Source organism: Pagrus major, chromosome 21, assembly GCF_040436345.1.
Source record: "Pagrus major chromosome 21, Pma_NU_1.0".
NCBI lineage: Eukaryota > Metazoa > Chordata > Actinopteri > Spariformes > Sparidae > Pagrus > Pagrus major.
Window position 1 is genome coordinate 18,461,695 of NC_133235.1, and position 26,915 is coordinate 18,488,609.

The following is a 26,915-nucleotide window of genomic DNA, read 5'->3' on the forward strand; positions in this document are numbered from 1 at the left end:
AGGACTTTGACTTGTAGTGGAGTATTTTCATAGTGTGGTATTATTACTTTTTTCTTGATTCTGGCGCCTCCTGTGGACAGAAATGGTATGAGCGCCACATGTCATAAAGATTTTGATCTGGCTAGCGCATGCATTTGTTTTGGAAGTGATTGAAAGAGAGAGCATATTTAAAACCTTTTTTTTTTCTTATACACATCTGTTCGCAGGATGCATTGTGATGAGGTATGTGTCGCTATGTAAGATTAATGACCAATAATACAAGAGTAAAACAAAGAAAACTTTGTTTTAGCTTCTTTCCTCAGGCTGTGAGACCCCTCAGTTCATCCTCTGCACTCTGCCATGATAAATAGTTTAAATTTTATGACTTATTTGACACAGATTAGTTGAAATCTGACCCGATGACAAGCATTAAGAATAACAATTCTAATTATACAGAAAGTCCATTTTCTTGCCGATGGTCTTGTTTGCTTGTGGGTCATTCCATGCCAACTCAACCAGAATTCAGAACTTTTCCCAGCTGATGTCATGGATTTTCTCAAAACCAAGAAATCATGTATAAACGTCCATTAAAGTCACAGGACCTTGCAAAAGTCTATAGCTGTACTTATAATAGAGCTAAATTTCATAATATTTTCTGATTCTGTACATTTTCTAAGCTTCACCAATTTCTTATTTTTCACTGGATTTGGAAGAAATGTGGCCTGAACATGGACACCCTAAGGAACATTTGCAACAAGTAATCATTTAAATAGTTGTTGCTGAATGTAAACAGTAATCAAATTAATCATTTTTTCCCCAAATGAAGAATCTGTTAATTTTATCCCCACAATTTTCCCTTTGCTGCAACCAAAGTCTGATTCTGTGTGGCATTAATATATGAAAGATCATGTTTTGGTGTCTTTGTCCTGTTAGAATCACTTATAAAGTCAATGTTTCATGGGCTCAGAAAAACAGCCCTGTAATGGCCTCTGAAATGTATTGGACAAAATGGCAGAAAATGTAAATACTTGAATAAACCTTGAATCCGTACTCAAGTGCAGTAGTTACATTCAACCACTGACAAACAGACATGAAAAGCATGAGGTTTAGCAACACATCAAGCTTTTATTAATATTACGAACTCATCTGGCTTACACAAGATTAGGAGGCAAAAAACCCCAGATGGGTGATTACGTAAAGTGGGTGTGGATGAAAAATAAATTTCCCCTCTTTTCACTCCTGAGACTTAAGAGAATATTTCAACAGCAAATCTAAGAAGCTGGAGGAGTTTATTTAGCTTTCAGTTCAGCCTCTGTTAACCTACAATAACGATAAAAATACTGTTTTCTATTTATCAAAAGTCCACTGAAGTACTGCTTTTAAGCGTTTTTCAGGTTTGTGTTATTCAGTAGAACAAATTTGGAATCACCTGAGGGAGCTAAACTGCAATGACCTTATTCAGATATTGTTACTTAAAAAAAAACAGGGTAAAAGTTTCTCCACTAGCCTGGAGTTAGTGTTGAACTTTGGACTCAGGCTGAAGAAAAGAAAAATGTAGCACACACACACACACAAACGTATTCAGTTAGAAACTTTATTTAATACAAATATGACCACAAGCCACACTTTGTTAGCTTCATTAGGCCTGCATTTTTTTTTCTTCTTCTTACAATGTATATTGTTCTTTAAACATACTTTAAACCACATTTCTATACAAATCAAACACAGCATACACTTAAGGTATTTCTGTTGGTCAGACACAATCAAATAGCAAGCATTACCTCCAAACAGAATGAGACAAACATAGTCCCACAAACGATCATACACTTTATAAGAAATAAAACAAAAAGGCATCAAAGACAGAAGAATGTGATGATCAGCATATATACTCGATCATTTTCCACAGCAGTCGAGTGCGAACAAACAATATTATATACCACGTATCCCAGGATCATAGAGGATGAAGTGTGATTCTTCCACACAAGATGCTTTACTTTCATAGAAAGAATGGATTTCATTTTGTTAATCATAAGATATATCTATTTGACTTCACCAAACTAGAGAACAAGCAAACAAATCAAAGCAGAACACGCATCTTAATCGTCACAAAAACATCTGAGCTACAGAGTGAACGCGGCAACACTTCGGCGAAATAATGTCGGCTAAGGGTGACAAATGAGGATATAGCCATCATCGGAAATTGTGCTTTTTTTTTCGTTCAATGTTTCGTCTGAATCGTTTCTGATTTTTTTTTTTTAATGTTGCACTTGTGATCCATTTCAGTGGAGTGCCACATCTGCCCACAAGAAACGCAAACACACATAATGCCAGTTAAGCGCTTCAAAAAGCTTCTTGTACACAGTCAAGTATTTCCTGTTTATTTCCAAACAAGACCCAATGGCTCTTCCTCTGGTCACCAGAGGCACAGGATCAGTCTTTTCTTGCTCATTCACTCACTCACTCACACACACACTAAGGGGTAGCTCTATTCAGCACCCAAAATAAACTATTTTCTTTAAATCCCTACATTTTGTCATGCAACCTACAAACATAAACCCCCCCCTTTCAATCATTACTCATATTGACATGTTTCAGACAAGCTGATTTGTCTGTGGTGTCAGAAGGTCACTCACAGAACAAAGAGGTAAAACTAGAACTCTTCATCCCGCATCAATTGCATACTCGGGTCTTTTGTCTACGGAGACCTTCAGTGAAGTGCATGTAGGTGAGAGGTGTTCTGAGTTGTGTCTCTGGGTGCAGCTTGGACAAAGTGCGTTGGATAAGTCTCTAAAGCCACTGAGGGAACATAAGCAAAGGGGGAACCATCCTGTCACCCCCAACAGCAGCAGCACTCAGTGATTAGGTATGCACACACATGCACACACACTTACATCATCCCATAGTGATCCTACACAGGACCACACAAACTGAAATCCTTCATTTTTAAGCTCTCTCCAAGATCTGCTTATTTCCACTGTTCCAACTCAAGCGTTATCTTTTACATTTACACACATATTTTAATACTAAAGCTGCGGATTGTGAGGTTTGTGCAGGAATGTGCATGTCTCTTACATGTTGAAAGTTTCACTGTAAAACAAAGACTACAGATCGTTGTGAAAATGGGATACAAGGCCAAAAGAAAGATCGTACAAGGCCGAGCAGTTACTGTTAATCTGTGACCAACAACACAAAATGAAGTTTTTCCACATTGCATTGGTGATAAATTACTTTTTCAGACAAGCAAAGGCATCACGATAAAAATCAATAACTTAAACATATCAATTACCATAAATAATGACTGCATCGTTAACAAAACACACTTGATTTGCCAGAGCTTGTAGAACAGAACACATTTCAAAATAACAGCGAGACAATATACCATGAAGCTGCTTCATATTGTTTTTAAGTCACTGTATCTTTTCATACTTGTTGGCAAAAGTATGTCCCTGTTATGACCTTGAATATTCACAATACCAAACATGACTCATTCAGTATGAACAATGCAAGCTCTGCAGGGAAAAGATGAACTAATGAATACAGTCAGTCAGGAACTGAGAACAAAACAACCTACTGTAGCTTTCTGGAAACTATCTACTGTGTATGGTTCGTAGGTGGTGTAGTAGTCATTTGCCAGCCATTATCACTGTTTTACTTATTGTACAATGTTTTAGAACAGAATAAAGCCTCCAAATAAAGCCTGGATACCTGCGTGTAGGCAAACATTTCTACTTCCAGCACATGACTAGTGGCCAGTGTTAACTGCCTGTCTCTTTTTCAGTTTAAACGTTTCATCTTGCTTCTTCAGGGCTTTCAGATAATGTGAAAAACTCAAGAAAACAATGTCTTTTCCTTCTGCACAGCTCAGACTGCTGAGGGCTAATGCCTCGTGTGGGGCTTCAGTTGCTTCCCTGATGGCAAATGCAGATCATCCTGTTTGCTGGAGAGAAAGGATGGGTCTCAGATCTTTATCCCTTTACAGTGATTGGGACTAAACAGTGAGGAACGATGATAATTTAGTCGTGATTAGTCTCTCGTCTCTCAGGGATGAACATTTTTATGGATTAGTCACCAGGATTTACTGTTCTGGAGATGCTTTTACTCATCTCTATTAGCTAATTACAGTTAACAAGATTTTTTTCTGTTTATGGTAATAACCCTGTTTCTGAGTTGTGCGTGTGTACGTCTGAGTTGTTGTTGTTGTTGGAAAGTTTGGGTTTCAGTTCATGTGTTTCCTGGAGATGCGTTCACAGTCCAATTGCATGTCTATGAATACCTGTGTATCCATATAAACTGGATCAGAGCAGTTCATCGGGGTTGATGACTGGTATGGGCTGCCTCCAGTAACAGAAGGAGCTGTACTCTGGCATGACAAAGGCCTCGTTCTGCTCTTTACTCAACAGAGGGAACACGTGCTCCACCAGCTCACTGAGCCTGCTGTAACTATGGAGAAAGAGACGACAAACGTAGGGATAGACAGAGACAGAGAGTAGAATATTTAGATAAATACTGGATAAATACTAGAACAATTATTCTCTTAGCTAGTTAGCAATCGATAACAAAAATAAACTGCAGAATTCTTCAAAAAAGAAATGCAGAGATTAGTCAATTAATCAATTAAAAGAAAAGCGTCAAATATTTTGGTAATTAATTAATTAATTAATTGTTACAGTCAGTTTTAGAGCATAAATCTCAAATAGTTGCTGGTTCCAGCTTCTTAAATATATGGATCTGCTGCTTTCCCTTATCCCTTATGATAGTAAATGGAGATTTTTGGGTCACTGGTTGGAAAGAAGAAGTGATTTGAAGACATCAATTTACATCAAATAGTGATGAGCATTTGTCACTTTTTTTTTTTACAATTCATAAACTAATTGTTAAAATAACTGGCAGACTAATCAATAATTAAAATAATCGTTAGTTGCAGCCCGATATTAATTAAGATGCCTAAATACAGGAAGTAAAACTTAAGCCGCATTAACCACTTGAGGGCAGCGAAACAAGCGTACACAACACTGACATCATCTGGTTGTTATGGCTCATGTGTTCGGAAACAGCTGCTTGTTTACACATCTGCCTAACACTAAGCAACATGAGCATACATTTAAAATCGTTTCCCCGGCCAGGAGACAAGCTGAAGTCATACATTCACGTTCCCTTTAGCTCTGTTTTGTTCACCACCCAGGGAAAATATCTGGCTGTTTGGCTGCTAAATGCTCCACAATGTTAATCAGCTTATCACTAACAGTCTGTCTTTTGTTGGGTGCAATCAGAGTGATTGATCAGATCTTTCATTGGTGTTGCCATCTGATGCTAGGAAGAGTTTGATAAGAGCAGTGAGAGTAAACCAAAACAATACGCTGAAAGATACTAAAAAGTTGCATTTAACTGGTTAGAACTGCAGAGTAGCATGATAAATCCCTGCAGGTTCCTCACTGCAACTGACCGTTTTCACATTACACAAAGTAAGTTGATCCTTCGTTAACACTACATTGATGTATGACTAATAAACTAAATTGATATAATTAGTGCAGCTTTCAGCTAATCTTTTAATCTCTTAAAATATCCCATGTGGTGGGTACTTTATCAGATATTATAAAAGATATTATAACAAAGAGTTTGGTTCTGAATTAGTTCTAAGAAAAGTGCAGTCAGTTAATATACTTACGAGGACTTGTTTCCCTTGGTCTGTTCCTGAATCAGCTCTCCCTTGGGATTGACTGTGAAGATCCTACACACTGGAACTCCCACCTCTTTATAGGCAAACACATCCTGTGCGGGGACAAAATGGCGTAAGTCAATCTGTGATCCAAATTTAGGAAAGTAAGTGCAACTGAAATTAAAAACACAGGACTTGCTAAACTCCACAATTAAGTTTTCAGATGCTAATTATTCAATTATGACACAAAATGTTCTGGTCTTGTTTCTTTACGGCAAAGGCCTTAGTATTACACAAGAACCCAACCCCTTCATAGCCATCTTTGGGTACCCCGTATACCAGTCAGCTTCACTAACAAGCTCAGCTTCACAACATCCAAATGTTTGGATGTTGTTTTTGTTTCACTCATTGCCTGTGGACTTACTCTGTTACAGTGGAAAAGCCCAAATCCACCATCCAACATATCCTGGCTGACTGATTTAATGTGCTTTCCGTCACTAGAAAAGGTGAAACTTTCCCTGAGAGGTTTATCTGCCAATATATACAAAGACGACAGCCTTGCATCTATTTTTTTAAGTAAGCACCGTGAACATCCTTCCTACTGTATTTTCCTGTTTTATTTATTTTTGTGGTTTATTTATTTTGTTTTCTTATCTCTTTCTAAGTATCTTTTTATTTGATATTTGTACAATACTGGTTTCTAATAAAACTACATGAAAAAATGCATTTTTTTCTTTCAGATAAAGTATGTAATTTAAGCTGTTATTTAAATAGTTAAAAATTAGCCACTGGGCTTTTAAAAGCCAACTGAGAACACACCTGATTATATCATTTTCAGCAAGTAGCTCTCATACATAATACACACTGGTACAAACTGACATAAGCACAGTAATAACATTAACCACAGATTTCCTGTGTGTGTTCCACCTAATGCACGTAATGGCAATATTTCTGAGACTGAATGTTTTGGTAAGTACAAGACTGTGTTCATGTTTGTGTGTGTTAGTTTTGTGTTTTCTTTTCTTTGGCGTGCGTTACAGGCAGACAGAGATTTCATGGCTGACCCAGTGCCTAATCTGGGTGTTGGTGTTTATGCAGCTGAAGACGGGACGCTGTGCCCGGCTTGAGCTCCCTTCCACAGACGATGTCACATGGGACCAAACTCCGCCAGTGACCTCAGCTCAGGTTCAGCCCAGAGCTGATTTCATATGTTTGTGTCTGCTAATTGATAGCCAAAGTGTCATGTTGATCTCACAAGACATCATGTCTGCATCGACTTCTGGAAAACCCAGCTCCCTGACATGTAACGAGTGAGCGCTTTAATGTCTGGTAGTCTGACTTCTCACACATCCATTAACTCACATTAGTTCTATTCCCAAAGGCGGCGTAGAATGGCTGCTTGTTATGCTGGAACAGGTTCTTGATATCTGTAAGGCATTCAATCTTGAAGATCTCTGGTTTCTTCTCAATGACCTCCCTGAAACAAACAGAATTTGATTAGACTCACATATGCATGTCCTTATCATGGGTCAACCTTCACATACAGTAGGCTTACATGTAATATACTGTGCAAAGCATCTAAAAAACCCACAAGTTAAAGTATAACCTAAATGCAGGGATGGTATGGATGTCTCTGTTACATGCAAATGAAAGCCAGAGGGTCATGTAAATAATGCAAATGTATGCAACCTGAAGACATCACACAATAATCCACATGCTGCAGGTTGCTCTGGCCACACACGGTAAAGGTCAAAGAAAACACAACTAAACTGGTAACAAAACGGAAAGTTTGTTTTCTTGTGCTGACCTTTGACAGGGCATGGGTGCAACTAAGAAAAAACACTGGCTTTGGACATGTTACGTTCATGGAATTTATAATGGGCCTGTATGGGATAATAACACACTGTCTGTCTGTGTGTGTTGTGTGCTCACAGTATTTAATTAAGCCAGACGGAAGGAGATGGGCACAATAATTTAGCAATGCAACAAGCCCCTGACATTTATGTCCATGTAAATCTACAGCTATAACAATATATGTGGTGTTATAGTTGTTTAATTAACTTGACATTAACATATGCTGACATTAACTGTTGCTGAGCTCCATAAAATACTAACTCTGGATCAGCCACATGTATTAAATCTTGTTTACCGAGACCAGAATTTTTTTGGATCAATTCCCAGCTGAATTGTGCAATGAATACAGAAATTCTTTCTCTGTGTCACTTGGAACTTCCAGTCAATCAATCAAACTTTATTCATATAGAGCCAATTCACAACAAACGTTATCTCATGACGCTTCTCAATTTGGGATTCTCTTTATGGTGAAAAATGTAGACAAATGACAGCCCTCTCCTATGATAATCCTCAGCTCAGTACTACACAGAAATAAGCAAGCTGCCATTCTCTTAAGTTTAACTGGCTAATGAACAAACTTGTCAATCACACATCTAATGTGATGCCGTGAAGGCTTTCCTGCGTTTGTGAAGAAGCAATTCACAGGTTTTCAGAAAAGACTGTCCAAACCAGGAAATAAAAAAGAACGAATAAAGTTAAGAGACAGCAAGAAAATACTGGGTAAGAGTATATTTCTAGGCAAGGCTACCAACACAGCTATTCACTTAGACTTGAATTTTCAGTAGCCTTAGCACCCACAGCATATGAAAGGCTAATATTAATGAATGTGGATTTGGAGAGGATTTGGAGTCTGAGAAACTTGAGGATATCTAATCTGTAATTAAGTTGGCAGACAAAAAGGATTATAGCTTGAAGGGAGACAAATACCAGGTGGTTTGAAATCCGAATTAAGATTTGGTGATAAGGAGGATTTAATGTATGTGATGCCTTTGGGAATAAGAGGTATTTGGCTTTATGACACCGGGATTCATAGCGATTATATTGCATGTTATTCTTATACCTGTGGAAAGCAGAGAAAAGGCTGCTGGGAGACAGCATGAGAGGTCCCCGGGGTAGAATAGTGCCTCCGTCATTGACCCACTGCAGGTAACCTCTTGTCATGTCTGCCATGCCGATAGCCCGTGCTGAGCAGTACAAGAACTTGTAGCCGTTCCTGCCAAAGGAGAGAGCTCATTAATGGCTGTTCCACTACAGTTAAATATCATGACCATCATTAGCAACTACTAAGAATAGCACTTTAATTAGATCACTTATATCAGTTACTTTCATTATGTGCAGAAGTCATACGAATTAAATGAACATTTTACTGAGGAAAGATTATATTTGTAATTACTACTAATAGTCGTTACAGCCCATTTCCTCTTATTTGTATTACATTTTCTATGCTCTGCCTAACTAAAGCAGCAGAGGATATTCATGGCGCTTTTACTTTCGACAACAATTCTGTCCTGATTATAGTTAAACTTCCTGAGTCATCCACCACAAAGCACCCCACGCAAAACACAGCGAGAAAATATCCACTCCACAGGGAGACGGTTGGGAATCAAAACTGAGACAGTGCAAACTACTGACCAACCATTCACCTTTCCTCTGTGATTAATCAGTGTTGTAAAGCACTTACTCAGCTACTGAGTGGTAGAGCTTGGCAATGCCCTGGTGGGTCCAGTCCTTCCCCAACTGTGGCAGGATTTGTCCAAACACATCTGACCTAAAGCATTTAACAAACACATACAAACATTTGTAACATATAGGCAGAGATATTCCATCTGCCAAAGACATCACTGAGAAATGTAGCAGATGTAAAGTGAGAGTCAAATAAAACATGAGCGTGAAATAAAATAAAGCAGATCAGTGGTGCAGACCGTTCTAAGAAGGTCACATAAAGCACCATAACTACTATTCATCATAAAAAGGGAACGTTATAGGCTGTTCCCCACTAATGAGGATTACAGGCCCATAGGCGAGGCACTGTCTCAACCTCAACTTATGTCTGTGTGTACAGACTGAAATGTAAATGGGCTCATTATAGTCCATATGCTCTTTGCCCAGTTATTCAAAGAAAGCCACATGTCACAGGTTGGCCTAAAGGGTCACAGAGATAATAAGCTCCAGTCAGTCTGGACCTGTTTGATGTTGACCACCTATGAAGTGATGAATGGGCGTCAAAAGAGATGGAGCCAGATTTGAGCTAATTAAAAAGCTTTAGATAAATGCAACTGGATTATGGACTTAATATCTGCTAGCTGACAAGGACTTGAAACTGTCCATGGTAATGAAGCTGCTATGGAAACTGCACAAGATGTCTAAGGAGGGAAATGAAATGTGCTGTTAAACTAATTCATCATCCTTTTATGTATTTCTTCATCATCCAACCTATCCAATGTTCTCTGAAGTCACTGATCATTCACCTGCTGGCCACCATCTGTGGTGATCACATTAGTCATCAAATAAGGCGCCTCATTTATATATTCATACATACACAGTATGAAGGCACTCTATAGATACCAGAGGACCATAATGACTAATAAAATTGCACTTTTGCAGATGCTGTCTTGTCAATGCACAAAAATACTTCCTTTCTTAAAAAGACAAACTAGATATCCACTGTATTTTAGAAAAAGTGATACAGGCTTCTGGGTTGGCCTACAAACACATGTCATCCCTACAGCACTCTATTATGAGCACACACAGGCTGATATGCAACCAAAGGGAACTAAGAGTGAACTAACCACAATCAGTATGCTTAAATATCTGGTTTCCCTACTTTCACTGAAAGCTATTTTACCACAGTGTAGTAACATTAAAGTAGAATAATAACTCAGTTAGGTTCAGCATCATTACTCTCCTCAGATGAAATGGTTTGCGGGGGCACGTACTTGGTGATGGTGCCATCAATGTCAGAGATGATGACTTTGTCATCCCAGTTCCACAGGTAGATGGTGCCCTCGCAGCGGCATGTGCCCTGGTATTGGGTGGTGATGCTAAACGTCACATCATTAGGTCCCTCCTTCAGTTTCAGACTGGCCTGGTAACACAAAGAAAACAGTGAAGGCATCTGGAGGCACAGGCAATTTCATTCACTAACATGTGGCCCTGCAGTGCGGGCATTACTCTCCAGTATGATTTGTTTTGCCACAGTACAATGAACATGTGCAGGTCTTTAGAGCCCCCTACAGACTGTATGTGGAGAAAACACTATGATGTTAATAACTAGCCAGCAGAGGGAGCTCTACACTACAAAATAAAGCCTTTCAAGTACAAATCCCATTGAGTTATATACACCGTTTGTAATCTGAGCAATCATCTATTCTCAAAACAGGCAACATTTTAATTTGAAAATCAAACTCTCAAATTAAAGTCCAACTCAAAATTGTTATAAAAGTTATTAGGCAGAAGAATGCTAAAAGAAGTAGGCTTGAGCATTTTGAGGACGGAAAAGAATGCACTTACTATCTGATCAGAAGAGAGGCGTAGCGACTTCCTGTAAGTGTGTGGGCTGGGGTGGTGCTGACTTTCAACTGGCTGCAGTCTCTCCTGACAGGATACAGCGCTCACCTCCTTGGATTCTTCATCACTGGATGAGTCTCCTGCTTTCGGCCTACAGGGAAACAAAACCATTTATCACTAAAACAAACAAAACATGCTGTTGTAATATGTTTTGGGACTTTGATTTTTTTAATTATATTGTGCAATTTCTAAACTGTTCAAGACATGAAGCTGATTAAATTAATCAAATAAAATATCACTTCACATAATCAGCCCTTCATTATCTACCAATATAATATGATTATGTGAGTTGTCATAAAACAACATGTTTATGAAACTTTGGATTTTTTACGATGTCACAACAGTTCAGCGTGTCACTGAACTCGTATCTTAAGTATCAATAAATTCTTGGTTCCACTTACGGCAAGGGCAGTTTCTCCTGAGACATGGAGGGTCCTTCCTCCTCCAGATGAGAGTCCTCCTTAGTTTCAAGCTTGGTCTCCGACTGAAATAATAAACAGGAAAATATCCCGACATATGAAGTAGATATCAAAACGAATGACTGGACACAAAAAAGCTTTGTACTTATGACACTTCTGAAAGCATGTGCACACCTGCTTGATTGTACTATCTGCCCTCTTTCGCCAGAACCACCAGCGGCCTGACTTCTTTGGCATTTTCTCCTTCACCCAGGCCTCCTCTGTAGCCTAAGAAAAACAAGAAGACAAGACAAATAACAATGAGCTACTTGCCAATTCATATAGAAGACATAGAAGTACTGAAACACATAGAACAGAAAACCAAGATCACAGTTACCTTTGGTAAATTCTTCTGAAATGCTTGTAGACTCAGAATCAAAGGTGCAGCTAGTGTCCAATTATAATACCTGAGAAAAACACAGACATTGATTAAGAGAAAATATTACATTATATCTCTCCAGTACCATTCACAAGTTATATATAAATGCTTACTTACCTATTTCCTATCTTCACTACCAGGTTGGGGTTATCTATAATTGCTGGGCTTTCAGCAAATTCATGATAGGTGATGATATGCTCCATGAACCTTTCTGCAAACACAGAAGGAAGAGGAACATTAATTAGAGACAGAAGATGGAAAGGTCAGTGGTGGCGAGCCATAACGTCTTACTTAAAGCCACACAGAAAGGTCAGGAAACTTTTTCTTCCATCAGCCACATCAATTGAGAAGAGAAGAGTGTATGTATGTAGATAACCATATAAGTGTAATTATTTGACACTGAGAAAGATCAGAGAGAAAGACAGAGTTGTCAAGAGACAAGAGACAAAGTACTGTTGGGATTCAACCCTTATAAAATAGACTAGATGGGCTTAAAAAGAAATATTGGGGCAGCATTGGTATCATTTCACATTCAAAGATTAATTTTTGTCTAGAAAAAAAGACTGCACCCACAGTGGCTGGAGGCCTTTTTTAATGTGGCAAATACAGTATGGAAAATTTTTAGTTACACAATGAATGTAGTATGTCTCCACTGGCTTTCTATCCTAAATGAAAGTACTAAGTGCACTTTCAGTTACATTTTTTATGAGTGCCATTCCGATGTACCTTTGGATATTTCAGCATTTTCTGTGAGGCCTCCACACAGAGAAAGAGTGACGTCGGGGAGGTCACTCGCTGAGTCAGACAGACACTCTGTCCCGCTGTCAGCTGCTGCACTGCCCACAGACTGTGGAGACTGTGATCCAGAACGCATCTCAGAGTCCATCCAGTGCTTCGTCGCTGCCTCAGACTCACTGAAGCAACACAAGAGAACAACACGTCATGATACTTGTCTTTAAGGCTTTTAAGAGAAAGAATATTTATGCAATGTTTAGTTTTTAAAAGACCACATTTAACTTTTGATTTTTAATTACAACAGGTCAAGCAGTGACATTAATAAGGTGCCTCTTTCATGATCTAACCTCTTAGGAAAATATCGTGCAGCGACATCAGGTTCAAGTACATTCAGGTCATCTAGGTAGATATCCTCAGGACCCTGATGCTGGCTCCTCTTTGGGACACCTTCTTTCAACAACAGAATTTGTATCTGTTAATATACAATAATAGCTTGAGCTAACCAAGAGAAAAATTGGTAACGGATAAGCACAAACCCACCTTTCTTCTTCGAGGGTGAATCGCTCAGTTGGCTGTTACAAGGGGTGGACGTTGCAACACTGGATGGCAGGACATCCAGGGGCTCTGCTGGGGTTATAGGACTCAGAGAGGTTACGGTGCTGACAGATGCAAGAGGATTCACGGGTGTAACGGTGGTGATAGGGGTGCGTGGCTCGGGCTTGACGATGGTACACACTGAGGAGGAGGGGGCAGCTTCTTCCTTTTCAATATCTGTCTCGTTCTCCATGGCCTCAGAGCTGAGGATGACGCGGAAGTGGGTGCTCTCTGATGGGGTGATGGTCACTGTTTTTAGTAGTTCTGGTTTCTCTTTTTTGGTGACCTGGAGATTGGATATCAGGGGGACAGTAACTAAGACGAGAGTATACTGAAAAAGCAGAGGCTGCATTACAGTAAAGTGATGTAATTTTCTGAACTAACTAGACTGTCCTACTCGTGTTAATACTTGCCTTTACCCACTTAGTTATTATACACGACTATAGCGATGATTATTTATCAAAAATCTTATCGTGTTAAAATTTTGTGAAAGCACCAATACCCCTCACTGTATTCTAGTTGCAATATTGATAACAAGGTATTTGATTAAAAAAATTATGATATTTGATTTTGTCGCCCAGTCTTAGCATTTATAAGTGCTTTTGAGGAGATTTCAAAATATACAGCCTAAAAATATCACAGGTTTTTTAAGGCCATGTTGCCCAGCCCTACTGGAAAGAAGGGCTTACCCTGGTTGTTTCCGGAAACTCTCCCCAGGTCCACTGCATGTGGGACTCAGCTCTGAGCAAACTCTCTGAGGGCCTGACCATCAATTCAGAGTCACTCTTAGGAGAAAAGGCCTGAGACAAGCCGTGACTGAGAGGGAAAGAAAAACAAATGCAAACAATAAACAAGATGAAGTTTATTTACTCGTCTCTGCTACGCCTTAGCTGATGGCTCTATGTTCATGTCAATACATACCTGTCGTCTGCCGGCCAGTCCCCATCAGACAGTGGATAACCATCAAGGTTGTGTCTGGCTGCGGGTAATTTGGGGTCAATGTCTCGCATTGTGGTCACTGATGGTGACCTAATAAAGGGTGAAACAGACACATTATTTAGATAAATAAAGCCATTTCTACTTCTACAGATCTAGGCTACCTACAGCAGTGAGCATCGGTCCCGAACCCACCTTGAGACACGCACTGCAGCTTCCTCATCAGAGCTCAGGTCCATCTCAAAGATCTCCTCATTTTGCCCATTGCCGGACATAGCAGCAGTCGTAGCAGCAGGTGCATTAGCAGCAATAGCATTACCAGTAGTGACTGACATCGGCGGGGTCAGCTCCTCTCTTCGGGGGTCTCCTTTGTGCTTCTTCCTCCGTCTCTTCTTCTTTTTTGTGGCCGTGGTGCTCGGAGCTGGGGGCTCGGGTGTGTCCTCTGGGTCAACGGGGTCATCCTCCAGATCTTTTGCTGCCCTGTGTTCAACCTCTGACATCCAGAACAGGTGACTCTCGGTGGGGATTGGGGAGGTGGCCAGGTGGGCAGGGACAATCTGCTAAAGGATAGAACAAGAAAATAAGAACTTGAGGCTTAAGATAAACAAGTGCAAACCAAAGCAGAATGAATTGGTTTTGACATTGGTGTCAAATCCTGTGACTCAAGTCCAGGGTCACTGCTGAGCTGTCACAATGAGAGTTCAAAAAGCTTGAGCAAGAGGTCACTTGTAGAATGTAGGAACTGCAATGGAGTGATCGCCTCACACAAACAATGCCCTGCACTTGTTCGTCAAGAATGTTAAAGTTGTTGGCTCAAGGCATCTTGAGACACTGTCTTTCTGGTGTAGAGACTACAAAAACCATGCTAGTATGATCACCCTTATGAGTATGGAATATCTTCAAATAAATACTTCAGACAGATCTCACTGAATAACAAACACATCAAAAGGATGCTGACTTTGGCTACGGGGCTAACACACAAAACAATCTAATTCCGAAAGAAGTTATGCTTCACAAGCAACACAATGAACTAGAAACCTGGAAAGATGCTGCTGTATTTAATTTGCTGCTTACGTTCTGTTGCTCAGATTCCTGGACAAAAAAGGCCTCTCCATTGTCACCAAGCTTCATGTGCAGGTCCACCGGCTCTCCATTCACTTCGATGTCGATCTGGAAGATTTTGCAGAAGATACAAGCAATTTAATGTAAATCATAAAGAGGATATTAACATCTAATTTGCCTGTATATACTTTATGTATATATCCTAATTATGACAAGTTGGGTCTTGTTTAATTATACTTCCAACAGACTATCAGGCCACATCGAAGGCCTGAAGCTACTTACAGCCCCATCTTTCTCCAGGGGCTATACAAAACCTAATAAGTATATGGGTCCTCTGGGCTTGTGCTCTGTGAAGCCTGCCAATAGAACAGGGCCATTCATGTTTGCCAGGCAAACCCCAAGCGAACCCGAGGCCATTCAGAAACTTGACACCACAAAAGCAAAAAAACAGGTTGCGTCTGGCAGAGACCACAGAGGAGGCAGACTTGCTCTGCCCAGTCTGACAACCTGAAACCAAATCATCAATATTAATTCTCAACCAATGGCCACTCACATCATCTGTTTCTTTTTAAAGTCTTGCGATCTGTCATGTTATATCTTTCGTTCTGCTGATGTCCTTTGCCGCTGATGTGGTTTCTGAGCAGCCTCTAGATTTAATTTCACCCCCTCAGGGTTGCTAAGGGGAATTTATGTACAGTGAGTGATGGCTGAGAATTTCAATGACCAATTAATAATGAGCCAGAATGAATGAGGGACCTCTTCAACCTTTCACAGTCTGCGACAGGTCACTTGAGTTGTAGATTTGCCAACAGCTGCCAACACCATGCTGGATTACTGGAATTAGTGGAGGCAATCGCTGGCTGCAGATACCCAAAATTGAAGCAAAATATTGAATTGTTTCTCTCTGAGATCAAGAGCCTATGAGACTCATGTTTAGTTCTCACAGGAAAAGAGCATGTTTAGTTCTCACAGGAAAAGAGAAGAAAAGAGGAACTATCTATGCATAGTTGAGTAACTTTTTATCTCAAGTCTTTAAAATCAAACAAAACTTTAAAAACACTGATGGTTGCCAACTTAAAAGACTAGTGTATGGGGACAGACACACCATCCACAGCCAAAATTTAATTAGTATTTGGCTAGCAACTACAGTTTGATTCCCACTCTGAATTTATAAAAATATCTGCATGACAGGAACAAATACCACATGGTTTATCTGGTCCAGTACCTTAAAAAAATATATATATTTAGCAGCAGCCCTCGAGCATCTGATAAGTGAACTCGGGGACGCATGCATAACTGTTTGTTACACAACAGCCCTTGTTGTTGAGTCCGCCTTCTTCACGTTTCCTCCCCCTCCCACGCATTCAAGTTGTAGAGCTGTTTCCATAGGAACCACTCATTCAGTCCTCCCTCCGAGCCCATCAGCATTCTGGGTAGGTGGTGAGACAGTGTCAATCCCCCACAAATCATCACCTATTCTGCTCCACAAGCAAGCAAATAAGCTTTTTTCAAGTCAAAGTGCCCAGAGCATTACTGTTCTAAGAATGGACAAGTTCATCATTGATAGTCAGGTAGAGGGAAGGAAAATTGAATTATAACTACTATTTAATTTTAGCCATTACTAATTACTTACTGAATACACCAAGGAATATTCTGAACCTTTATATAACCAGATGAACTCAAGTAGCCTCATTTTCACACACAAGAAAGGCTTAGTTATCTGATGCTAAAGCAGGTTTCCATTACAATCCTTCAAGTAGATTTTTTAAAAATCCATGATATTCAGCTGTACATTTAATTCCTACAACATCAAAACTTCTACAGAAAAAGGCTTAACTTTCTCACCCTACCCATCAATTAGACCACTGCAAGGGTGCTACCAAAATGCAATTTTCTCAAGAGAGAAGTAAGCGCTAAAAATAGCAGTTGTTCCTGAACATTGATTGATGGGATCTTCCCTGCAGGTAAGAATATAAAGTAGATAGATACTACTATCAATGAGGGAAAAAAGCCCAGAGGATCCAATCTGTGTTCTGTAAACACAACCAAAACATTTTCCTGAGTGCTAGACAAGTGGACTGCTTTTCAAAACCTGGTGTCTTTATCACCCACAATGCAATTTAGCCACTGAGTGACCTCACTGGAGACAATTTATCAGATTACATGCAGCTTCCTCTGGAGCCACAAAAGTCTTTATACAATTTTTTTCACATATGCAGTAGTACTACCCTAAGAGCTGCAAACAAATTTGAATCTCTAAAATTGATGGAGTTACCCTTTAATGTTCACATTGGAATTTTAGATTTTCCTCTAAGGCACCTAAATGCTACCTGAACTAAGCACCACCACCCTGTTCAGTACAATATTACAATACTTGACAGAAAACTGCAGCATCACTCTCACAGACTGTTTGTGTGATCTCTTTGATCAATATCTATTATCCACATCCCAATTTTATTGACACTGGAGAGCTAATGTGACGTAGGTTCAGAGAAAAGTCAATAGAGCACATTTTGTACACTGACATACTTTACTGAAAATTCGTCTATTAAGACAAATAAGTGAAAACACTTTGGACACAAACTCATGCAGTACTAGCAACAACTTCTGTATGTACCAATGTTCAAATTGTCTTTACTATACTGTATGTCATTTCAAAAATATTAACTATGTACACATGGTGAAGAAGGGCCTCTTTCTTTAAAGGGAAACATTTGCAGTTGGCTCATACATTTCTTAAACTTACCACTTTCTCTTTGGAGCGCAGCACACCCAACTTGCCGAATCGCACATGGAATGGTGAGCACTGGTAGGTGCCGTCTCTCTGGCGGACAACCACAACATCGATGCAGCCCGATAGCGTGGCCTGATTTATGCCCTTATACAGTTCTTTGACGGTTACCAGCACCTGACCTGCCAGCTGGCCCACGTAGTTCATGGTGTCCGCCTGGAGGGGGGGAAAGAACAAAATATCATCTGAGTCAAGGGAAAGACGGGATAAGGAAGTATTGTTCAGCAGGAGCCCGGAAGAGGGGACCAATTTGGCCCACACAAGCTGTGGAGTCTAATAGTTTTCCACTTGATTTTCCTCGCATGCTCTCACTCTATTCCACTCTTGTTGCTTCTTTTAAGTATCTCCTTCCAGGCAGTCGCGCTGTCTCATTTGTCTTTTGCTTTCATCTCTGAGCTCCCTGCCTGCCTGCCAGCCTGCCTGCCCTGTGGTGTCTGTTATCTCCTGACCTGCATACAGACTGCCAGAGTGCCACTGTTACTCTGTCACTGAACGCTGTCCCACATGAGCAACATCAGAGAAGGGGGGCTGAATGATGGCTGGGCTGAAACAATGAGCAGAGACAACCTCAAGCAGAGTTCCCACTGCCCTGCTGCCATCCAAGCAGCTGACTTCCTGTTTACATTCATAACTCCCTGTATATACAAGTATATCAAATACAATACGAAAAGCCATTCTGCTGTGGCTATAATTATACATGGCGCACATTTTCTCAGAGCATTTTTTGTCAATTGGGAGAAGCAGCTTGTAAGACTGTAAATTATTTTATAAGCAATCTGTTGAAGCCAGTAAAAAAGAGAGATAATTATACACAGGCCTGAGCTAATCATGCATAATCACACAAACGTTCCAGACATCATGTGGCGTCTTCCCTGAACTAAATTATTTTGCAGCCATTTGTGCACTGTGACACAGAGTGCATATAACTATGAACTTAGCAAACATGGTTCTGGTTTGCTCGGGTCAGGTCAGGGTGTAGTTTAGTGGGGCTTGTAAACACATTGCCCCGCTGACTTCATTTGGGTTTATGTAAACTGTAATGTTCACATCTCACACTGACCTTTTGTTCAGACCATGAGAGTAGTGAGGGGGGTGGTGGGTAAGACAGAGAATAGGGTCATTTGTGCAAGGGTGGCATCATGGAATATGGGCAACTGGCATGATATGTTTTACCAGAGAGTATGCTAAGTGGATGAAATATGAATAGATGCAGGGTACTCATAATAGTCCTCACATTGCTAACCACACACACCAGCAACCATCATGAGATCAAACAGTCATCACTGTAAACTGACTATACAAAGGGTTGTAGAGGTTGTAGAGTTTAGACGGCTTGACGTGAGGCCTTCTGTCAACAACAGGAAACTTTCAATTCTTTCTGGAGAATTCAACCAATATTTGTAGAAAAGGAGGATGGACAAATACAAGTTGAGGCCCTTTGTTGACATTCACTAAAATGGCACACTTCAGGGTAATGGCATAAAATTATAATCCAAAAGTAACCAGTAGAGTCAAAATAAAAACAGTTGCTCAACACTGGAATAAACTATCATAAATTCATTTTACTACAGAAGCTTTTATGGCAAAAGAAAGTGCTAAAAAGAAATGTTGAAAAGTTGGACTATTTAATATATCTAGGCTTCGAATGGTTCTTTTAACCACCTGGAAGATTTTATTGTAATGAGATACAAGAATTAAAAATGAAATCTCAACAATGCGAGCAGTGGACAATTTGAAATATCTGAAAAATACTTTAATCTGGCATAGACACCTTAAATAAGGAATTAATACCATCAACCACACCTTCATGTCACTGCAGATGTCATAATTGGTACAGAAATACGAATCTAACCACTAAAACAAAAGCAGTGTGAAAGTACCATTCCCCGTTTTATAATAATTGGCATCTACAAGTTAGTAAGTATTAAAACATACTACAAGGAACTTTTAACTAGTTATAAAACCGTCTCAAATTAATACTGATGCTTCCATAAGACCTACATAAGCAATTAGGGCCTTCAATGATAAGATTGGCCATTTCTGCAGAATTATTACAGCTATTCTTATTGCCTGTCACCAGGTCTGATCCTGACTCACCCGGGTCGGTTAAGTCTTATCTTTTTTTTTCAATTTTCACGTTTCAACAAAGTATGAACATTTCTTGTACTAGCTTTAAAAATACAGCAAAAATACATTGAAAGGTTACACCAAATCCGTATTTTATCGAGATGTTGATCAAAACATTTTTTACCAGGACCATCAAAGACTATCCACAGCTGAACCAATGTTTTGTGGATACACAAAGCGAGTCTCTCGGCATTGACTAAGGAGATAAAAAGTGTAATACATTAATGACATTTTTTTTTTTTATCTCAGAGGGACCAACAAACTCAAAAATGGTCTGAAGCATAAAAAAGAGACACACCTTGGCTGCAAATTAATTCCACTTTGGCTGTCAGAGGTAAAATGTCCACATGGCATTTTGTTGGTCAATTTTATGTATGTTTGTATATTTATCTGGATATTATGTATCTGTGGAAACTGAAAACTGTCTTGTCATGGTAAATTTGGAGCATTATGCAATTAACTTTCACTTTTTATTTTGAGACACCAGAATGTTAGAGTCCAGAGAGTACACAGCTCCTGTCCCCTGGACTGAAACAGTGCTACCACCAAGAACAGAAAAGATCAAGGAGTAAGTCATAACAACAAGGCTCAAAACATCTGTAAAAGGTCATTACATCATAAGGATTCTATAACCAAAACAAAAAATACCTTTACGCTGGAGCTATCTGGAAAGGCGCCAGTATTCAGATATCTACAACACAATCACGTGTGACAAACATGCCTTACCTGCAGCTACTCATTGTCTTCTTTTCTGAGAACTGAGAAGTACACACCGCAAATAGCCACACTGCCAAACCACAAAGTACAAATTAAACAAGACATGGATAAGAAATGACTAGCAGATTAGACAGGCCATGCAGGCTTCATGACTCAGCCTGAATATTTTCAACCATCTGAAATACAAACACTTCATCAGTGTCCCATCCTCTTCTTTTAACAGTCCAACTTATCCCTTAAAACACTAGACTTGACTGCCTAACAGACATCATCCATGTGATTCACTGTGGTCAGGTATTAACTCACTGGGCTTGGCTACAACAAAAAGCCAATCACCCAGGCAACCTGCCAAACCAAACAACACAAGATGACTAACAGTGTTGTAGGCCCAAGCTTTGTGACTGACTACCTGCCAGCGCTGACTCACCAGGGACCAAGACGACCTCAGAGACGAGGACTCATCACTGTTGTCTGTTGTGTTGTCATCTGTGCTGCTTTCCAGGAGATCCCTGTCCCCCCAGGACCTCTGTCTCTTCATCACTGTTAGTGGAGCACCAGCTCTTGCTCTCCCCACATCAGGATACTCCAATGGGACCCTTTTTTTCCTCCCTCAGATTATGATGATAGTGCCTCCCTGCCATTCTGAATCTAATCTCAAATACGGCCCACCTAATCACGTTGGACAAACTCCTGCAGGTGTAAATACCAGTACACCGCTATCTGACGCCGATAGCGATTGCACAACGCTGTCATAAACATTGTCATCATTCTTCTGGGGCTATTCTTGACAGGATATGAACTTGTGTTCATCCAGTCAGCTGACAGGACACAAAAGGTTCAGCCAATGGGATGGCCTCTTTAAGGTGGCGGTGTGTGGCTGATAAGGGACAGCTAATTCCTGTGAACGGCTATGCAATGTTTTTTCCCTGATAAGAGTACAAGCTCAGGGAAAAACGAAGCAGTACTACGCAGCGTGACGTTCATACACAGTCAGTCACATGTACGGTACAAGCTGCATGTGCATGTTATTGTGCCTGAGTAATCAACGGGGGGGTTGATGACACTGATTGGTTGCAAGAGTCAACCATTGGGATATTCAGTACATTGGACTTTAGTTGCTCATTAATACCCCTCAACTTGACATGCGATCACAAAAATAAACAGGTGAAAGTTCAGTCAACACATATGCCTTTATCTCTGCAGGGATTAGTCTATATTAAATATCAATGCAGCTTGCTAAGATTAGTCTGAGTGCTAATTTTAATCCTGTCTACATTCAGCACAGATGGAGTGGGTACACTCATGACTCTGTAGTCCAAGCAATGATAACTTCAAACATGTTTTCGTCATTGGGGGGTTCTCACGGGTCCAACATCTAGCGTTCTCATGCCGGGTTTAGCTCCTTAGTGAATGACTAAGATAAACATAAAGCATGAGGCTCTTCCAAAAAGGCCTCAGTCCTACTGTCCCATCTGCTAAGCCTTTTGTAAACACTATCAAACAAAACAGAGAGGCCCACTGAGCGCAGCACTGTTGGTTCGTCCTCCCTCTGTGCTAGGATCTGTTCTGTGTTTGAATGTTTGATAAGAGCCATGCATAATTTCATACAATACTCTCCTTTCAGAAAATGAAATGTTATGAGAGAAAAATTAATTCATGACTTGCACTGTGTACAGAAATAACCCAGCAGTAACTGAATAATCTAAGCAAAAGAATCAATTTAGAGAGCTTTTGCCTTTAATAAAAACATACTGCACTTATACCATTAAAAATTATAAGACTAGGTGCCAGTAGGTGAGTATGGTCCTAGTTACTCTAACTACGCAATAATGGTCTTCATCTGGAATCATCTGGTGCACATTTGTTTTGACAAAAGAGTCAGTCCTCAGACTGAGCTGGCCAACCAGACCACACAAGGCTCATGTTACACTCTTTCTAGTATAAGATTACACCAAACTGCATCAAAATGAGCCCACTTATTGTGTAACCTAAACCATGAGAACCTCAACCATAGACAGACAGTGTTGACTTCCATTACACATTCGACGGAGGAATACAGGACACAGTTTTTTCATGGGAATGTCGAAATCAAATAAACCCTCGAATCCCTAATTTGGGGATTTACAAAGCAGAAATGGTGAAAGCCTAACGCTAATTCAGCTGTGTAGGGTTAAGCCTACACCCTGTGAGAAAGAAAACACCAAAAGCAATGTAAAGTCTTGTTTTTTCTTTTATGTGAAAGTACAAAAATAAAACTTTATTTACCACATATTTCTTAGTTGCATTAAGTGTAGAAAAGAAAAGTCTGGACAAATGCTTTTCATTTTGGTAACAATCTTCTCAAAACTCAAACCCAGGACCAAGTCAGTTACCTGTAACCTTCAACATGCACTCAGCTGCTAGGTTTACTAGGTACACCTAGCTAATAGATGCATTACAACAGACCTGCAATAAATCTAATTTAGAGATGTGTTCATTCAGCTTTATGGTAATTTTGGAGGCTGTTACACTGTTATGTGTTATACTGGTGTGTGGTTACATGGACAACATTTATTCAATCCGATTGTGAACTGTTCACACAGTGGACGCAAAATAAAGTGATCTGATGTGTGTTTACATGCCCCAAAGCATTTTATCAGAATATAACTTTTTTTACATGTCCAAAGTGATTCTGTGAAGCATCCAATCTGCTGGGAATATAACAGAGGAAGAAGAAGAATAGGAAGATTTTATTGAGAAGATTTCTAGATTTACCCACATCATGTCCTGGGAACAATATTTGTTGTTTGAACATTATTTTTTGGTTCGATGGATTCAGGCTTTGTTTATCTTTTCAAACACTTCTTAAACAACTCATTGCTTCAAGCATTTCCACCATCGAGGCGTTCAGCAATCCTAAAATCTCCCTTATATCAGCTACAGACCAACTCTGTTTTGCTACGACCAAGTCTCTATCTGTCCTGGAAACAACGTTACCTAACGGAAAATATTTAGCCAACCAGAGAGAAACGATTGGTAAAGCGTTTACATGGTTATTAGGCGTCGCTGATATTTTTTTAAATGAAACGGATTATCAAAGGTTTACAACACCTTTCTCAATCTGGTTGAAAATCCATTCAGATCGGGCCCGGATTGGTTCAGACTCTTCCAATTGAAGTGGTTACATGAGGCATTTTTAATCTGATTGGGCTATATTTCTGGGTATTAGTGGAACATTAGGGTCCATGGAAACACAGTTTACAGTTTTTTTCCTGATATTTAGTCTGCATAACACAGTACAATGTAACAGCTCCACAAATTACAGCCTCCAATGAGCTCCACTCTTAAACAATTTAAACAAGAACTGAACAGTCGTGAAAATAGGATTAAATACAAGCTTGTTGTTGTATTAGACTGAATTAGATTACGCTAACAACGCTAATAAAGTGGTAACTAAACGGGTTACAATGTACTGCTCAAGGAGGTGTCGTGATATAGTTGATTATTTGGGTATTGTATGGTCATCTGACAAAATAATCCAGTGATAAACTGACTTGAGTGTCAGTGATTAAGTGACAGTATCATTGTGGGGCTATCTCACATACACATTTACATAAAATGCCTGACAAGGTTATCTTAAACGGGCACTATATAGTTTTGGGGAAGAAATTGGAATATTTACAATGTTAATGAGGTGATTATACAAACTAAGAATTTTTTTTTTTTTTCCATAACTGAATAAACAAGCTGCTCTCAGAGGAAAATAAGGTCCCCACAACACTGTTTTGAAGCTAGAAAGGTGGCAGGGTCCGCCACATATAAACAACGTAAAACAGTATTAAATTGTGTTGTCCTGTAAGGTCAGTTTGTTTAGGCAGTGTACCTTTAATATCTGTTTAGTGTTTTGAACTGTTTAAATACTAATTTCTTGCAGTAAACTTCCCGAGAAATGACTTAACTTGCACTACTCAATGAAGATCTTTCTCTTCTGATCAAAATGTATTCCCCAAAAACGACACAGTGCACCTTTAACTAGCAGAAAAACACCAAGGTTCAAGTTAAATGTGTCCTCCAGTAGTTCGCCAACTCACCACCCACAGGCAGGTGGTTTGTTTGGTGAGGTGGCAGCGCTGCTGACATGTCAACAAAGACGTCTAACTCATTACAAAACGTGAGTTAAAAACACCACACAAGCTAGCTTCACGTCGCACCATGTTCTGGGGCTAAACATGCTAATTCAGAGATTAACGCTGAAATGTCATCGAGTAACGTAGACGTTACATCAGCGCTGTCGCGTTACATGGACGTATAACCTACTGCGGAAACAAACGAAGAGGAAACCAAACACAAACCTTCACGTAATGCTTACAGTGTCCTGTAATGGTTTCCAATTGCAGAGATTCAAGTCATAAACAGAGGCGCAGAAAACAGAAGAGAGGAGGATAAATGAATGGAGACGGGGCTCAGCTAGCCGTTTGTCAGTCGGCTAGCTTCAATGTTATCGTGGGGTCACCGTTAGCTAATAGCAAACGGTGAAACAGGCACACTGCTAATGCTAGGTTTCTGTTAAAAGTGGTCTCGTTAATTCGCTACCTGCTAAATTAATTTCCAACTCCACAGCTGTGTGTCTGAGTTGAATTAATCCAGCGTCGCTGAAATATGTTAGCCGTCTTACAAGCTAGCTAACATTAGCGGACGGTACAAACAGAAATAAGCATTATCACAAGCAGCCACACAAACGGCTTGAATTCACCCCATCGCTGACTGTTTACCTTTCGGTGACTTCAGCGGGATGCAGCCGGTGAACGACGCTATGGTGTCTTCAGTGAGTCCCCATATCTCAGCCCGTGAAGCTCCTCAAAAGCCTCCTGACGTGTCCGTGTCTGGACCACCGTGGCTGACTGGTGCGGCTGGAGACAGACGGAGGGCTGCTGGAGTTGATGGGACAGAGAGCCGCGCAGTGGCTGCGCACTCGCACAGCTGCCGTGACACTTTTATCCAGTGTTTAGTTACACTAGCGGCTTATTACACGGTTAAGTAAGACTTTGCCCCGAGCAGCTCATATTAGAGGATGTTTATTGACAGACATTACATAAAGCATTACATACTGTTTGTGTGTGAGAGGTACTGGGACTGCTGGCTCCCCTTGAATGACAATTTGTGGGCCTAGGACCCCACTTTGGGAACGTTGGATAAATAGCACTAACATCTAACAATAAAATGATATTGCTTTAATGAAGGCAATGCATATCTCTCAGTTGCTCATGGGTGATAATGTCATGACAAAGGGGAAAACATCCAAAGCAGGTGCACCTTTATTACAAGAGGGCCTTGAGGAGAAAACAGTGTGTTTAACTTGTTAATCAGATGCTGCAGGGCAGATTTTTATGAATGGATTCCTTCCATTGCACCTGAAATACATTCCCCCAACTTTCAACACATTTGTCTGACGTCATCTGTCACTCATATGATTAGTCTTACAAAAAGACTTCCAAAAGCATGCCAAGTATGTCTGTAATACTTTGTACGGGTCTTTGAAAGTTGTGTGAGACACCTTCAATGAACCAGTTTCAACTGCCGTGTGTGTGTTGTCACACACTCTACGAGCCATCAGGGTTTTCCTGTTCCACCTCTCCTACAGACGCTTGTGATGACTGTCGTGACACTTGTAGCTTGCAGACAGCACATAAAAGGTACACAACACACATGCACACAGTACAAGTTAAATAAGGTAGCGGTTTATAAATAGACACAGAGGTCTCGAATTGGTGAAGCCTGTGAAATATCCACTGACACATTTTTTAGTTACTTTATACATAAACCTCAGGCATATCCTGGTTTAAGAGGTCAAAGTTTTAATATATGATAAATGTGTTTTGCTTCTGATGACCTTTGTGCTGTTTTTTAAAACAAAATTTAATGACAAGTCAACCATCTCCCATATTTATACATTACATTTACTGCCAACAAAGGTAACAGAAGACATGTCAAGCCACTACAAGCACACAATTATCCTCTCTGCATCACATTCATTGTTTTCTTTCTTTGACAAGCAATTCCCAAAGCTCTTTAGCCCAGCAC

General features: G+C 40.0%; 1 protein-coding gene across 8 annotated transcripts; it reads right to left on the bottom strand.

Annotated features, from left to right (window-relative positions):
* Positions 1–1,559: 1,559 nt before the first annotated feature.
* On the bottom strand, positions 1,560–25,746 carry lpin2 (lipin 2). 8 transcript variants are annotated; one of them, XM_073491014.1, is made up of 20 exons: positions 25,607–25,746; positions 17,967–18,167; positions 15,233–15,328; positions 14,354–14,715; positions 14,144–14,251; positions 13,912–14,038; positions 13,169–13,508; positions 12,976–13,075; positions 12,620–12,807; positions 12,011–12,104; positions 11,852–11,921; positions 11,650–11,742; positions 11,458–11,540; positions 11,000–11,147; positions 10,426–10,574; positions 9,171–9,257; positions 8,550–8,702; positions 6,998–7,112; positions 5,645–5,748; positions 1,560–4,419 (listed from the first exon to the last, which is right to left on the bottom strand). In XM_073491014.1, exons 2-20 carry the CDS (start codon positions 18,156–18,158, stop codon positions 4,275–4,277), a joined length of 2,754 nt encoding a protein of 917 aa, XP_073347115.1. In that variant the 5' UTR covers positions 18,159–18,167; positions 25,607–25,746; the 3' UTR covers positions 1,560–4,274. The 8 variants fall into 8 exon arrangements, with proteins under 8 accessions (XP_073347115.1, XP_073347114.1, XP_073347111.1 ...); XM_073491013.1 differs by having other exon boundaries at positions 14,354–14,718; positions 25,607–25,713; XM_073491010.1 differs by having other exon boundaries at positions 12,976–13,078; positions 14,354–14,718; positions 25,607–25,692.
* Positions 25,747–26,915: the final 1,169 nt, after the last annotated feature.